The 13,281-nt window shown below is 53.9% G+C and overlaps 1 protein-coding gene across 2 annotated transcripts; it reads right to left on the bottom strand.

Moving 5' to 3' along the window:
• Positions 1-4,750: 4,750 nt before the first annotated feature.
• SRM (spermidine synthase) lies at positions 4,751-8,860 on the bottom strand. Of its 2 annotated transcripts, XM_082647594.1 has the most exons (8): positions 8,598-8,860; positions 7,900-8,020; positions 7,340-7,432; positions 6,424-6,577; positions 5,718-5,801; positions 5,474-5,619; positions 5,269-5,391; positions 4,753-5,167 (listed from the first exon to the last, which is right to left on the bottom strand). In XM_082647594.1, exons 1-8 carry the CDS (start codon positions 8,762-8,764, stop codon positions 5,147-5,149), a joined length of 909 nt encoding a protein of 302 aa, XP_082503720.1. In that variant the 5' UTR covers positions 8,765-8,860; the 3' UTR covers positions 4,753-5,146. The 2 variants fall into 2 exon arrangements, with proteins under 2 accessions (XP_082503721.1, XP_082503720.1); XM_082647595.1 differs by lacking the exon at positions 7,340-7,432 and having other exon boundaries at positions 4,751-5,167.
• Between the last annotated feature and the right edge of the window lie 4,421 nt (positions 8,861-13,281).

Genomic DNA, 13,281 nt, shown 5'->3' with positions numbered 1-13,281 from the left:
GTGGAATCAGGAATTGGCGGCACCAGGTCCTTCTGGACGCATGTAAGAATCTTGCCAATCCCTATTTCCCATCCCCCGACCTCAGCAGAAACGTGGAGACTTATTCTTGGAGGGAGTATATGGAGAGTCCCAGGCCCAGCTGAGCATGGGAGGGGCAGACAGAAAACAGGGGCACTAAGCAGACAGACCAGCCTTCCTCTGGCTCAACGCCTAGAACCTGGCAGCCACCAGGCTTCTCTCTTTTTCCTGGGAAGTGTTGATGAGTTCAGGAGGAAAGACCTAAAGACACGGACTTAAGGTTCCACACGCAAATGGCTCAGCCGCCTCACCCACAGTGAAAGTCAGCTGACAAGCCCCCATCATGGGCTCAGAGCTTCCAATTAGCTTTTTAGTCCCCAGTCTGACACATGAGCAGAACATTCAAGGGTTACTGAGGAAAACCTCACACGTGAGGGAGAAAGACCAAAAAAATCAACCAACCAACAACAAAACAGTAAGAAGCAGTGAGAAGAAAATGTCCAAAACTAAAATGAAGCAATAATTAATATCTTCAAAGCAAAAAGAGAGGCCAGAACAAGAAGCAAGAACCGTATGCTATTTAACAAGAGCATTCAGAGAACAAAAAACAGCTTGGGGAAATAAAAATATGGCAGAAACAAAAAACTCAACAAGATGTTTGGAAGATAAGATTGAGGAAATCTTCCAGAAAAATAGAGTCAAAAAGAAATGAAAAAGCAGTAAAGTCCTATACAGTATGTCAAAGACTAAATAACAGGAATTCTAGAAAAAGACAACAAAGAAAACAGAGGAGAGGAAATTATAAACAAAATAATGCAAGGAAATTTCCCAGAACTGAAAAGAAGGCGAGTTTACCGATTGAAAATGTCCTCCAAGTGCCCAGAACAACAGATGAAAATAGAACTTTACACCTGATATTTGCAAAACATCAGAGAGAAAAATTATGTTCTACAAACTTTGAGAGACAGAGAGAGAGGGGAGGAGAGCGAAAACAGAGCAGATCACTTACAAAGGATCATGAAAAGAATGATTTTGGAGCTATCGAAATAACACTGGAAACTAGAAGCCAGCATCCGGTGAGTCCCATATTGGGGTATTCACGCCCTCATGTGTAGTCCCCTCCCACACTGAGTAGGGCTTATGGATAGGGCATGACTGGAATGACAGTGTGTGATGTGTGGCTAGGCATACAAGACATCGCAGCGTCCACCTGGCTCTCTCTCTGATCACTCGCTCTGGGGGAAGCCAGCCACCATGTGTGAGGACACTCAGTGTCCCTGTGGAGAGGTCCACATGGGGAGGAACTGAGCCCTCCTAACATCTGTCAGCATAATCTGCTAGTCATGTGACTGAGTCATCTTGGAAGCTGACCCTCCAGCTCTAGCGACAGCTTTACTGCAACTTCATGAATGACTGTAAACCGAACCAACCAGCTAAGTCACTCCCAAATTCCTGACCCACAGAAAAGACATGTTTATTGTTATTGTTTCAATCTGCTACATTTTGGGCTAATTTTAAACACAGGAATAGATAACACTGGAAAACAGCAAATCTCAAAATGTTGAAGGAAGATAATTTCCAACATATTTCTATACTCAACCAAATTCTGTACCCATCAATTAAGCATGAAGATGGAATCAAGAGATTCATGCATGTCAGGTTATTGAAAACGTTCATCCCTTGTCCCCTTTCTCAGAAGGCTCCTCTAGGATATGCTTCACCAAAACGAGGGAGTAAACCAAGAAACAGGAAGATATGGGGTCCAAGAGACAAGAGTCCCGACAGGGTATCCCACTTGGGGTAGTCAGGAGGCTTGGAACAGATTCTTCAGGAAGATGAAAATGATAGGACACCGGTAGAGTCCAGAGATCCTCCAAAAAAATTTTTTTCCAGTAATTATTTTTCCTAAATGAAAGTGTTATATACATTATGGTACAACTCATAATTAATGCACGGTATGTATATTAGTTTCTTATTACTGAACATTCCAATAAATATAATCATGAATTGTAATTATAATGAGGCTACGTAAAATACTTAGAATCTCACAATAAGGAAAAAAAACCACAACTGATTAGCACATTGACCAGAACCTCAGGAAGTGTTTTGAATCCAAACGTCTTAAGAGCTTTAGCGATTTGGTAAAAGTTTGGGGCTAAATTAGTGATAAATTTATTGAAAATGAAGCGAATGCAAAAACCCTCCAGGAAAAACAAGCTGTGCCAGAGATAAAAAGTTACCATTTTCTCTGAGTCTCAGCTGAGAACGGCATTTGCCTAACTTGTAACGGTGCAAACACTGATTGCGGAGCCAACCAAGGTTATCGTTGAATGCTTGAGAGTGTGGTGGGGCAGGGAAGCAAAGAGCTAAATCCTCACGTTCCCCAGTGGAAAATCAACAATTATGACTGAAACTGACAAATCGAGAAGTAGTAATACAAGCATATTGTTTAGAGGCATGAGCAAAATGCTCAGCTGAAAGAGGTAAACGTGGCTGCCTCCAGGGAGAAAAGCAGGTACAGCAGGGCTGCTCTTTCTCTCCTAACAATCCGCATGGGAACTACTTGTATCCTTAAACTGGGGGCGGGGGGAGGGGAAGCAGGGCTAATTATTTTTTTAACTTTATTTTTTTATACAGCAGGTTCTTATTAGTTATCCATTTCATACATATTAGTGTATATATTATCAATCCCAATCTCCCAACTCATCCCCCCCTCGTGTACATACGTTTGTTCTCTACATCTGTGGGCAGGGCTGATTTTAATACCTGAATTTCAGAGCTCTAGATAGGATTGATTTTATTCTCCGTGCCACAGACTGGGCCTGTTCACGGCCCTCTTCCAGATTTCTGGAACTTTGGAGGACTCAGGTCACACCCCCACCGAACACCTGCTTTTGCTTCTGCTTCTGTGGATCAGCCTGTGTTCAAATCACATCCACCCAGCTGTGGGGTTCAGTCCTCAACGCCCACCCTTTCCAGGTGGGCACATGCACGCAGATGCCACTAAAAGTTGGGGAAGTGGAGGGACTGACACTGCAGACACCTTCTAGTCCAGGTCAGGCATTCTTGCAGCTACTTCTGCAACCTGGGCCCTCTCTTCTTCCTCTGCCCTGAGAAGAAATCCTGATTTCCACCAGCTCAGTGAGAACGACGTGACACGTGCTCCTTAATGAAGCCCTGTGACAGCTGAGGACCACTGCTCTCATTTCACAGACAGGGTGACCGAGTCAGGAGCTGTGCGTAGCTCAAGTCACAGAGTTCGTGTGACCCAGGTCCAGTGCCCCCAGCGCTGGGACCGCCCCCCTTCCCTGCCCACCTTCATTCCCTGGGTCATCCTCACGATGGACCTTCCTGGAGCCTGGCCAGTAAGATGAGCCACGGGGAGGAGGGCCACTGAGAGTGGAGGTCCAGGCAGCTGCCCCTGCTGGGAGCCCCAGGGTGCTCCGGCTGAGCTGCAGAGGCCCACGGGGCGGAGTGGCTCCTGGGAGACCAGCTGCCTGGTAAGGCCTCGGGCATGTCACCTCATCTTGTGTGGATTTAACAGTATCTTCCTTCCTGCCTTCCTTGTCAAGCTGGTGACAGGACAGCGCTCCATAGCTGGCCATCACCAGTCCTCCCTTGCCTGGTACTTTCTTGCAGCCCAGCCGAGTCCTGACTCCGCCGGGCCTCCGCGGGAGGGGGAAGACCGGGGGGTTGGAATGGGGAGGTTAGCTTGGGATCAGACTTGCTGACGAGGGATGAACCCCAAAACATGCTCACAGACCAGGGGCTTCGTGAGGGTGGAGCACGGGAAGCCCAGAGGGGGTGGGTGACTGGCCTGAGGCCACTCGAGGAGTTGGTGGCACAGCTGGACCCCTGTTCCCACCCCTATTATGACTGCAGTCTTAGCTCCTGCCGAGTGGGGCCTCCAAGGTGGGTGCCCAGGGTAGGAGCGGGGTTGGGAGTATCCTTGAACCACCGCCAGGGTTCCCACACCCACGCTGGCCCCCAACCTGCCAGCCCCAGTCTCCCAGGTTAACACATTCCCTGACCACGTCCCTGCCGAGGGCAGGTGTGGGGCGGGGGAGGTGATGCTGGCTTTTGCAAGGAGCAGGGGCCAATCCCCCGAGTTAGGAGGGGGCTGGAGGCCCCCTCCCCCAGCCTGCATCTTGTTGTGGTGGCTCCTGTCCCACCACCAGACCCTCAGTCCCCGCAGTCAGCAGGACCGAGGCGCCTGCCGGTTCAGCACCTTGGAGAGGAGACAGTCACATGCCCACAGAGTCCTTGTGTAGCCGCCCACACCTGCTTTCGCAACCTCTCAACACTTGGGGGAAGCTTCTAGGAACTTACCAGAGGGCAGGCTCGCGAGGGGGGCAGCAGGATCTGAACCCAGGTCTGTAACCTGAGCCGAGTCAAGGCCCCTGACTTGCAGGCCCAGGGAACCGGACCCCAGTCATGCTCCTCAAAGCTGCCTCTGGGGTCACGTCCGCACCCACCCCAGGATGGGACCTGGCCCAGAGTCTTCTGAGGACCCTGCCGGGCGGCCCCAAGACAAAGCAAAGCCCTTGACTTTGACAACCCCCAGCCCGGGCCCCATGGGCCTATCACCACCAGCCTTGTGCAGGGCTTGGTGAAGGAATGCCTAAAGCTTCTCGGGACAGACTTGGGTCCAGTTAGATGACTGCCGCATCCCTGGGCACCACGGGGCTCAAGGGGCCGGTCCACGGTTACACAAGGAGGCAGGCCTGCCTACTCCCACGGCAGACAATCGAAGGCCAGACAGCGGGGCCAGCTCAGGGCCTGGCACACGGGGGAACCCATTAATGGCTGATGCAGCCCCTGCCTGGGCCAGTTTGAAGTCCAGGGACACACAATTCAGCATTTTGTTATAAATACACGTGTTTGGTGAGTGAGGGGCGACAGAAGGTGGGCGGTTGCTGTACACAGCTGGTATAGGCTTGGAGGCTGAACTCCACACACAGGAAGACACACAGTCCGCCCAGCAGGGCCGGCCGGGCAGCGTTCTGGGGCCTGTAACACTCGGTTGGTGGGCGAGCCAGCGGGGGTCTTGTCCAGGGCTGGTGCGGCCCAGGCGCCCCGGAGGCTCCCTGGCCAAGGTCCTGGGCAGCGTGGGCAGCGGCACATGGGCTCAGTGCACATCATTCAGAGCCTGGTGGGACACGAGGCCTAGTCAGGAGGGTGCTGGACTGTGAGGGGGTCAAAGGGGCCCTTCAGGGAGCCCTGGGTCTCCCTGCCCCGCAGGTAGCTCACCTTCCGGGCAAACTCGGGCAGGACGAAGGCTGCCTGGTGCACGTCGGAGTTGTAGTATTTCAGCTGCATCTCTTCCACCTGCTTCTGCGTCAGCTGTTGCACGGGCTCCCGGAAGTTGGTGCTCTGGGGACAAGGGGGGGTCTCAGGGGAGCGCTTTCCGTGCCCACCTGCCCCGCTCCCGCCCCCAGGACAGCCCACAGCTCACTGGGTTTTTGCTGCACAGCATGAAGCCGATCTGGCCACTGGGGTAGGTGGGGATGGTGCAGTAGGCGTAGTCCACCACGGGGAAGAGCGACTTGCAGAAGTGCCGCATCTCCTTGATGAGGTCCAGGTGCAGCCACTGGCACTCGCCTGGGGGCCGGTCAGGCAGCATCAGCACCGGGCAGGCGGTGCGCCCCCCACCACGCTCCCACCCCAGCCAGCCCCTTCCCACGGGGTGGCCCGCTCACCCTGGCAGCAGAGGATGCCGTCCTCTTTGAGGGCGGTCTTCATGAGCTGGTAGTAGGACTCCTTGAACAGACTCTCAGCAGGGCCTGAGGGGAGCAGGGGATAAGGGACAAGGAACGCTCCGGCTGAGACTGCCTGAGCCTGGCTCTGGAGGCGGCAAGGGCCGCTGTCACCTGACCACACAGACCCTCACAGCTGCCCAGGGGCAGAGCTGAGAACTGAAGCCAGGTCTGTGGAGTTCAGAAACCAACTACGAAGAGGGTGCTTTTGAGAGGGGCAGGGATCCAGTACCCCAGCATGAGGGGGCTCCACATTTTAATCCCATTCCTGGGGGGATGCTCATAGGCATCGCATCAGGGGAATCTCCACCCTGAGCCTTGGTTTAAGGCTAGATACCCGCATACCCTGATGCTGGCCTGTCGAGCAGAGAGGAGGCTGAAGAGGAAACTGGGGCCTCAGTGGCCCAAGCCCAGAGCCCCACTCTCTTCCAGGTCCTCAACCAACTTGTGAACTTTGTGCAGTCGCCCAGTCCCCCTATTCTGCTGAGCCATGTTTGAGTGGGGAGGTGACAACTCAGAAGGGAAAAGAGCTGCACTAACTCTGGGGCCCCCTGCGTCCTCTACTCCGCAACTCAGACTTGGGACACAGAGCGGGAGGCTGGCCTTCCCTCTGGTGCCTGCCAGAGGCCCCAGGCCATCCATTGCTTACCCATGGGGTCTGAGGAGTCAGTGATGATGACGTCGAAGGCGTCCTGGTTCTGTTTCATGAACTCAAAACCGTCACCCACGTGTAGGGTCAGCTTTGAGCTAGAGTAGCCAATGGCCATGCCCGGCAGGAACTTCTTAGAGACTTGAATGACATCCTGGGGAGGAGACAGGAGGGAACAGGTTGGGCCACGGGGGTTGGGGGCCCTGGAGGCAGACAGAGTTGAGTGGGACCCCCTCTCAGAGCCCGGTCACCTTGGACGAGACACTCCCTTTGTGGAACCCCAGTTTCCACATCTGTAAAACAGAGAGCAGTCTGGTACCTCCCCATAACTTCTCGGAGGGCTAGCTCCCGCCTGCAGCTCGGCCCACACCTCCACCACCCCTACTCCCTCTCCCCAGACACAGCCACTGCAGCTGAGTGGCTATCTTGCTATTTCAGAGGGTTAGAATTCCAGCCTCCACCGGGAGAGCCTTTCCCTGTCTCCACGTGGCCAGCTGCTGCTCATTCAGACCTCAGCATCAACCCACACCCTAGGGACCCACCTCACATTCCTTTATCAGATAACCCTTTGATACCGCCTCCTAACTAGAATATCAGCTCCAAGGAGGCAGGGACTGAACCCGGAACCTAGATGCTCACTGAAGCACGCTCTGTAAAGGGCAGATGCGCTAGTGGTTGGAGTCCCCTGGGACTTCTATGACGCATCAGCTCTTAGGCTTACTAAGAACTAGCATCAGTGGCACACCTACTCTGTGCCAGGTGCTTTACTATCTGCTTTTCCTACTGAATCCTCCAATGTGTTCTTGAGACCAAGAAACAAGGCCGAGAAAGGTTAAGCCACTTGCCCAAGGGTAAACAGCCAATTCAGGGAGCACTGGGACTTGAATCCAAACCCCGCCCGGCTCTGCGCACTCACCTCGTCAATCTCGCACTGGACCACCGACTCCACGGAGGAATGCTTGACCACCTCCCGCAGGACACCCCCATCCCCGCCCCCGATGATCAGCACCTGCCAGGGGAAGAGTCAGCCAGGAGCGGGGCCCTGGGCACCAGCCCCACCAAACAGGCTCCAGCAGGACTCAGTGGCTGGCCTCCCTGCCCCCCAAACTGCACTGAGCAGACAGAACCACCTGGAACAATTTCTCCGCTCCTCTGTTCCACAAGCCTCATTACTTCACTTTCTACTCCTAGAAAAGCTCTCCTGCCCTAGGAACCTGGCACGATGTGTCCCCCGTCCCTGGAAACTCCCTCCAGCGCGGCTCCTTCTCAAGCTGCAGGCCTCAGCCGGCCTGTCAGCCCCCAATCCTTGTAAAATGGGTGGCTCTCCCCATGAGCCCCCTCGTCCTTGCTAGCACTTTCTCTGACAGCTGTTTGGGAAGCACCTGAGCTGAGCACTGAGCGCAGCTGGGGCCCCCAGCACTGTTCTGTGGGACCTATCACTGGCCTCAGGGCTGGATGTGGGTGGGATGGGAGTACCTTGCGTGGGTTGGGGTGGCTGTAGAGAGGCAGGTTGGCGATCATCTCCTGGTAGGAGAACTCGTCCCTCTCTGTGCACTGGATGACACCGTCCAACACCAGCACGTTACCGTAGCTCTTACTGCGGGTGGGAGTGACAGTCAGGAATCTGGGTTCCCCGGGAAAGGGGCAACGTGCCCCGACTCGCCCTGGGTGAGAAGAATCTCCCCCAACCTGCAGAGGGGCTCCAGGGGTGAGTCCTAAGGGGTGACACGTGGCGAGGATCGGCGGGCAGGCCCGCTAGGTGGAGGCTGGACTCGGGGTCCCGGCTCTGACGTGTCCGGGACTGACACGTGGAGCTCGGCGCGTCGGGTCGGCGCAGACTCCGGCTCCCTCCCCGCCGAAGAGGACCGCCCGCAATGCCGGCCCCCCAGCCCAGCGAGACGGGATGCAGGGTGGGGAGGGGACTGAGGGAAGAGACGGGCCTAGTTACGAGAACTTCTGACAGTTCTGCAGGGACAGGAGCGGGCAGAGACGGCCGGGGGCATCCGGAGGTAAAGGGCGCAAGATAGGGGTCCGGCAGGAAGAGAGGCGGGCTGGGCCAAGACCGGGGCAGGAGTCCCGGCGGGCTGCGTGGGGTTGGGCAGCTGGCAGCCGGCGGTCTGGGCTGAGAGCCGTCGCCGGGGCTCCGGGGAGCGGGGCCGGGCGGGCGGGGGTACCTGCGAAAGACGAGGATATCCTGGTACTGCGAGCGTCGATGGTGTAGCAGCTGCTCCACCTGCAGAGACAGGGCCTGGCCGGGCCACAGGCTGCACGTCTCGCGGAACCAGCCCTCACGGATGGTAGCGGGGCCGGAGGCAGCGGGGCCGTCAAGGCCGGGCTCCATGGCGGCGGGCGGGCGGGCGGCGCGGGGCGCGGGCCCGGGACTGCAGGCCGCGCGGAGCCGCAGCACAACGGGACCAACTCCTCCCCGCCGCCCGCGCCGCAACCTAACCCTGCCGGCGGGGCGGGGCCTGTTGCCAGGGGCGGGCCCCAAGCCCTCCAGTGGCGGCGCGAGCGCTCGGCGGCCCGGCGGTCCCGCCCCGCTGGCACTCCGAGCGCGCTCATTGGCTGCCTCGCTGGAGCGCGGCGCCCGGTGGCTGCGGCCGGCTGTCAGTCGGCGGCAGCAGGGTAGTGCGGCCTGCTTCCCGGGGCCACGTGGGGCCGGGGTTGGAGAGGCACCGACGGGCGCGGAGAGGGAGCGAGGGGTACCCGACTCTGGAGGGGAAACCTGAGCTGACATCTCGGGCTCGGCGCGGAGTATCCGAGCGCCGGGACGTGCGGACCGCCGGCTTGAACCCTCGGGCTGGAGACTCCGGAGTGGGCGGCTACATTGTCCGGCGAAGAGTTACGTTGTTGGCGCTGGAGCGACGGAGTAGAATGTATCTCTCACCGCGTCCCTGAATTTGACTCCCTGTTGGACTTCAACAGTGTGTGTGGTTTGTTGGGGGCACAACGAGGGTTTTATTTACTTGAGAAGGACCATCACAGCCCCACGACTTAAGCTCGATTTAGCCATTTCCCCTTAGATTCCGTGAGCCATGAGCGTGTGGCTGCTGAATGAGAAAGAGTTCTTAACGAGTTTCTAAATTTACCAGCAGTGTCCCGAAAGAGGCCAACATATGCATATTCAGCACCAGAAAAGACTGGCCCACAGTTTTTTGTTTTGGGTTTTTTTTTTTGCCAAACTAGGCCTCGCTCCTTGAAGGGTGGGTGGGTGGGGAATGTGCTTTCTGTTTTTATGAAAATGTCAAGGAACTTCTCTGAATCACATTAAGCATGCTAATTACCAAATATTAAATGCTAATTGCTCTACATGCGTCGTTCTTCTAATGCCGGGGAAGGGAGATGAAATTGGTGTAAGCTACTGGTGACATTATGACAGGGATGTTTTTTGAGTCATGTTTTGCAACCTCTGCTTGGAGTTGGGAAGCCTGTGTCCTTAACCGCAGGTGAAAAACACACTGGTGTTTATCAGTTAGTGCAAGCCTCAAGCCTTACAGCAATGAGCCTTGGTTGCGTTAAACTCCTTTTAAAGGGGAAGTGAGCCAAGGCAGTAAAAGAATTGCTAGGAGCTGGCTCCCACGGAACTGTTACCCGACCCAGGGTCAGGATCACACAGCAGATGAGATCATCAGCCAATCCATCAGCTGCTACAGGCTTGATTGGGTTCAGCCGTGTACTTGGCTCATGGTGTTGACATCACAGCCTGCACATCAAGACGTCTATGCCTCTGAGCTGTGACAGCCTGCTCACTTCGGTGTACCCTGAGCCAGACTGTAAGCTCCATGACTAGGGACGGTGCCTGTAGCTGGCAGCACTGAGTAACAGGCTGAGTGGACGTGGGAGGCCAGGATGTGGGTCCAGGCACCCAGTGGAGTCAGCTGCCTTGGCTTTCTTCCAGGCACTGCACAGCTGAGCCCAGATGGGGGCCCTGGCATTCCTGGGGCACTGTGTGGGGCGGGGGTGGGGCAGTGGAAGATCAAGTCTATCCCATCCCTCCCCCAAGTTGAACAGAGCCGCTCCAGCATGTACATCCTGAAGCGAGGACAATAAACGACACCCTCGGCCCCTCCTGTAGAGGAGGTAAAGCTGTGGTCTCGGCTTCAAGCGCCAACAGCAAACAGGACCTCTAGGCTGGTATGTATAGCAGTAGCTCAGACCCTCCAAGTTCAAAGAAAACGGCCCTGAATACATTTCAAGCAAAAAATTCCCCACATGTACAGGACATAGAGCCCAGAAATGTCACCCAACTTCAGATCACAAGGAGGAAGAACTGTGGTTTTGCCATTAGTAGCCATTGTTATACAGCCCAGTTAAATCTACAACTGATAGGGAAAATCAGGATGGAAAAAACCAAGGTATCATATGAAACGTTTCTCCAAATTCAGACCAGTATGCATTTACAATTCAGTTGTAAAGCCTTACTCTCCAGTGGGTCAACTGTCCCAACCTCCTAAAGGGTAGATCGTTTATACGAGGACAAGAGGTGGGTGAACAGCCACCGTCCAAGGCAATGGGGCTGCCACAGAGCAGGAATGCGTTTCTGTCATTGTTTAGCACCTGGAGTCATTTTTTTTTAAGCATCGTGTTCAGCCAGCTGTGGTTATGAGTGGGAATTTGGCCAGTACGTGGTGTTACTTGGTTGAAAATGCTTATGGCAAGCTTCCTAAGGACCACAAACAGCAGTGTACCTCCTGGAGCAAAGAGCCCTTCTACTCATAAATTCTCTACCTCCAACCCCACCCGGCCCTGCCAGATCATCTTCCCAGAGCACAGGTCCCGTCACAGCCTCCACGGTTCAGAATCGCTGAGAGTTCAGAATCACTGAGCAGTTCCCGACTGACATGCGCCCCTCCATACACTGGCACATCCTCCCTGGTCCTTGGGGATCCGAACAATCTCCCCATGACTTGATGCTTCAGGGAAACGGAACTACAGCTGTTCTCCAAACCCCCAAGGCTCTTGGCCCTATCCCATGGCTCAGTGGTCCTGGACTCTGGGGTTCCATGGGCCAAATTTCAAACACACATTTGGGCACTGACATCGGTTGCCAAGTTTTTCTTTTGCAAGACGAGACACTTAAAAAAGACCTCTACTCCTACGGTCTATGGTCTCCATCTTATTAAAAAACAAAACCAGAGACAAAACGAGCAAGGATATACAGGACAAGGAATCATTTTACCTCTGTGAGAAACTTAATACATTGTCTCCGTTATTCATTTCACCTCTGACCAGTGGTAAGCCCACTAAACGCGGTCTGGGGCCCACTGCCTTGCTTATAGCACGTGGTCCTCAAACTTAAGCACGCATAAAAGAACCATCTGGAGAGTTCAGACCAGGTGTCCGGGCCCAACCCTCCATCCTGATAGGGCTGGTCTGGGGTGGAGCCTGGGGATCTGCTTTTCTAACCAGCTTCCAGCCGGTCTCTATCAGAGGCCCACTCTGTAGCACTGGCTACAAGGTTCTCTGCACTTCTTCCCTTCGTCTTCCAAGTGCGACCCAGATGTACCTTTCAGGAAGCCTCCTCAGGCTGTCCTGAGTAGAATACAATTTCTTGCTTAAACACATTCCCATCTATCTTTTTTTGGCCGTGACACATGGCTTGTGGGATCTGTTCTCCAATCAGGGATTGAACCCAGGCCACGGCAGTGAAAGCCCAGAATCCTAACCACTGGGCCACCAGGGAACCGCCCCCCCCCCCGCCCCCGCATCTGTCTATTTTTCTTAGCTGAGACTCTGGCATTTTTTGGCAGACAGCTCACTGTGTATCAATGTCCATTCTTTCCAAATTCTGACTATACAATGATAGTACCCAGGATTTTCAGCTGGGCACTGAAATAACGACTTTCCTAGTATCCTTTGCTGTGGTCATGGGGCTAAGTTCTGGCCAATGGGAAGTGGACGTTGGCTGATCTCCCCTCCTTCCAGTTAAACAGAATGAGGAGATAGTGGTGGCACTGGGGCAGTTACCAGGCCCACGAGGTGGCAGCCCTGTGTTTGACTTGAGGACGGTAGAGCAACAAGACAGCAGCCGGAGTCAGGACCAGCAGTCGCCGCACCAGCTCTGGGCTGACTGTTATTTACAGAAGAGACAGAGGAGAAACATCTTTTTGTGCAAGCCACCGATCGTTTGGCTTTTCTGTCGGCTTCAACCGCTCCAGCCCTACCTTGTACAGACCCTGGCTGTCCTGGGGGCACTGCTCTGTGGCACAGCCATGTCTGGCCTGGCAGCCCTGTAGGGCTCACACGCAGTCAGCCCTCTCAGTAACTCGTGGGAAAAACTTCCAAGAAAATAGGTTCCTTGCTTAAATATTTGTAAAATATTTTTTTACAAACCGTTATTTATAAAAAAAAACCCCCAAATAATGGTATCATTCTGTGCTTTCTTTATTTGATAGCCCATCTCAGGATTAAAATCAAATAGAATTCTGAAGAAATAATCAGACTGGGGTCACAAATTTATACAAGAAGTTCAGTGTTGCCTTAAAAATATTACAAAGATAGAAATCTAAATGTTTAATAATTAAAATGTTTAATAATAATTAAAAATGTTTAATAATTCTAAAATGAATTTTAGAATGAGAAAAGTCTCATAATATAAACTTTAAAGGTGAAAAACTATAGGGGCTTCCCTGGTGGCGCAGTGGAGAAGACTCTGTGCTCCCAATGCAGGAGGCCCGGGTTTGATCCCTGGTCAGGGAACTAGATCCCGCATGCATGCCACAGCTAAGGAGCCCTCCTGCTGCAACTAAGACCCGGCACAACCAAATAAATAAATAATAAATAAATAAATATTTTAAAAAAAGGTGAAAGACTATAGAAATATAAAGCCGTTTGTAAGTTACAGATATACATGGTGGA

Source organism: Grampus griseus (genome assembly GCF_964374135.1).
Source record: "Grampus griseus genome assembly, chromosome: 1".
NCBI classification, from domain to species: Eukaryota; Metazoa; Chordata; class Mammalia; order Artiodactyla; family Delphinidae; genus Grampus; species Grampus griseus.
Note: the sequence above shows the minus strand (reverse complement) of the source record. Positions and strands in the feature narration are given on the sequence as shown.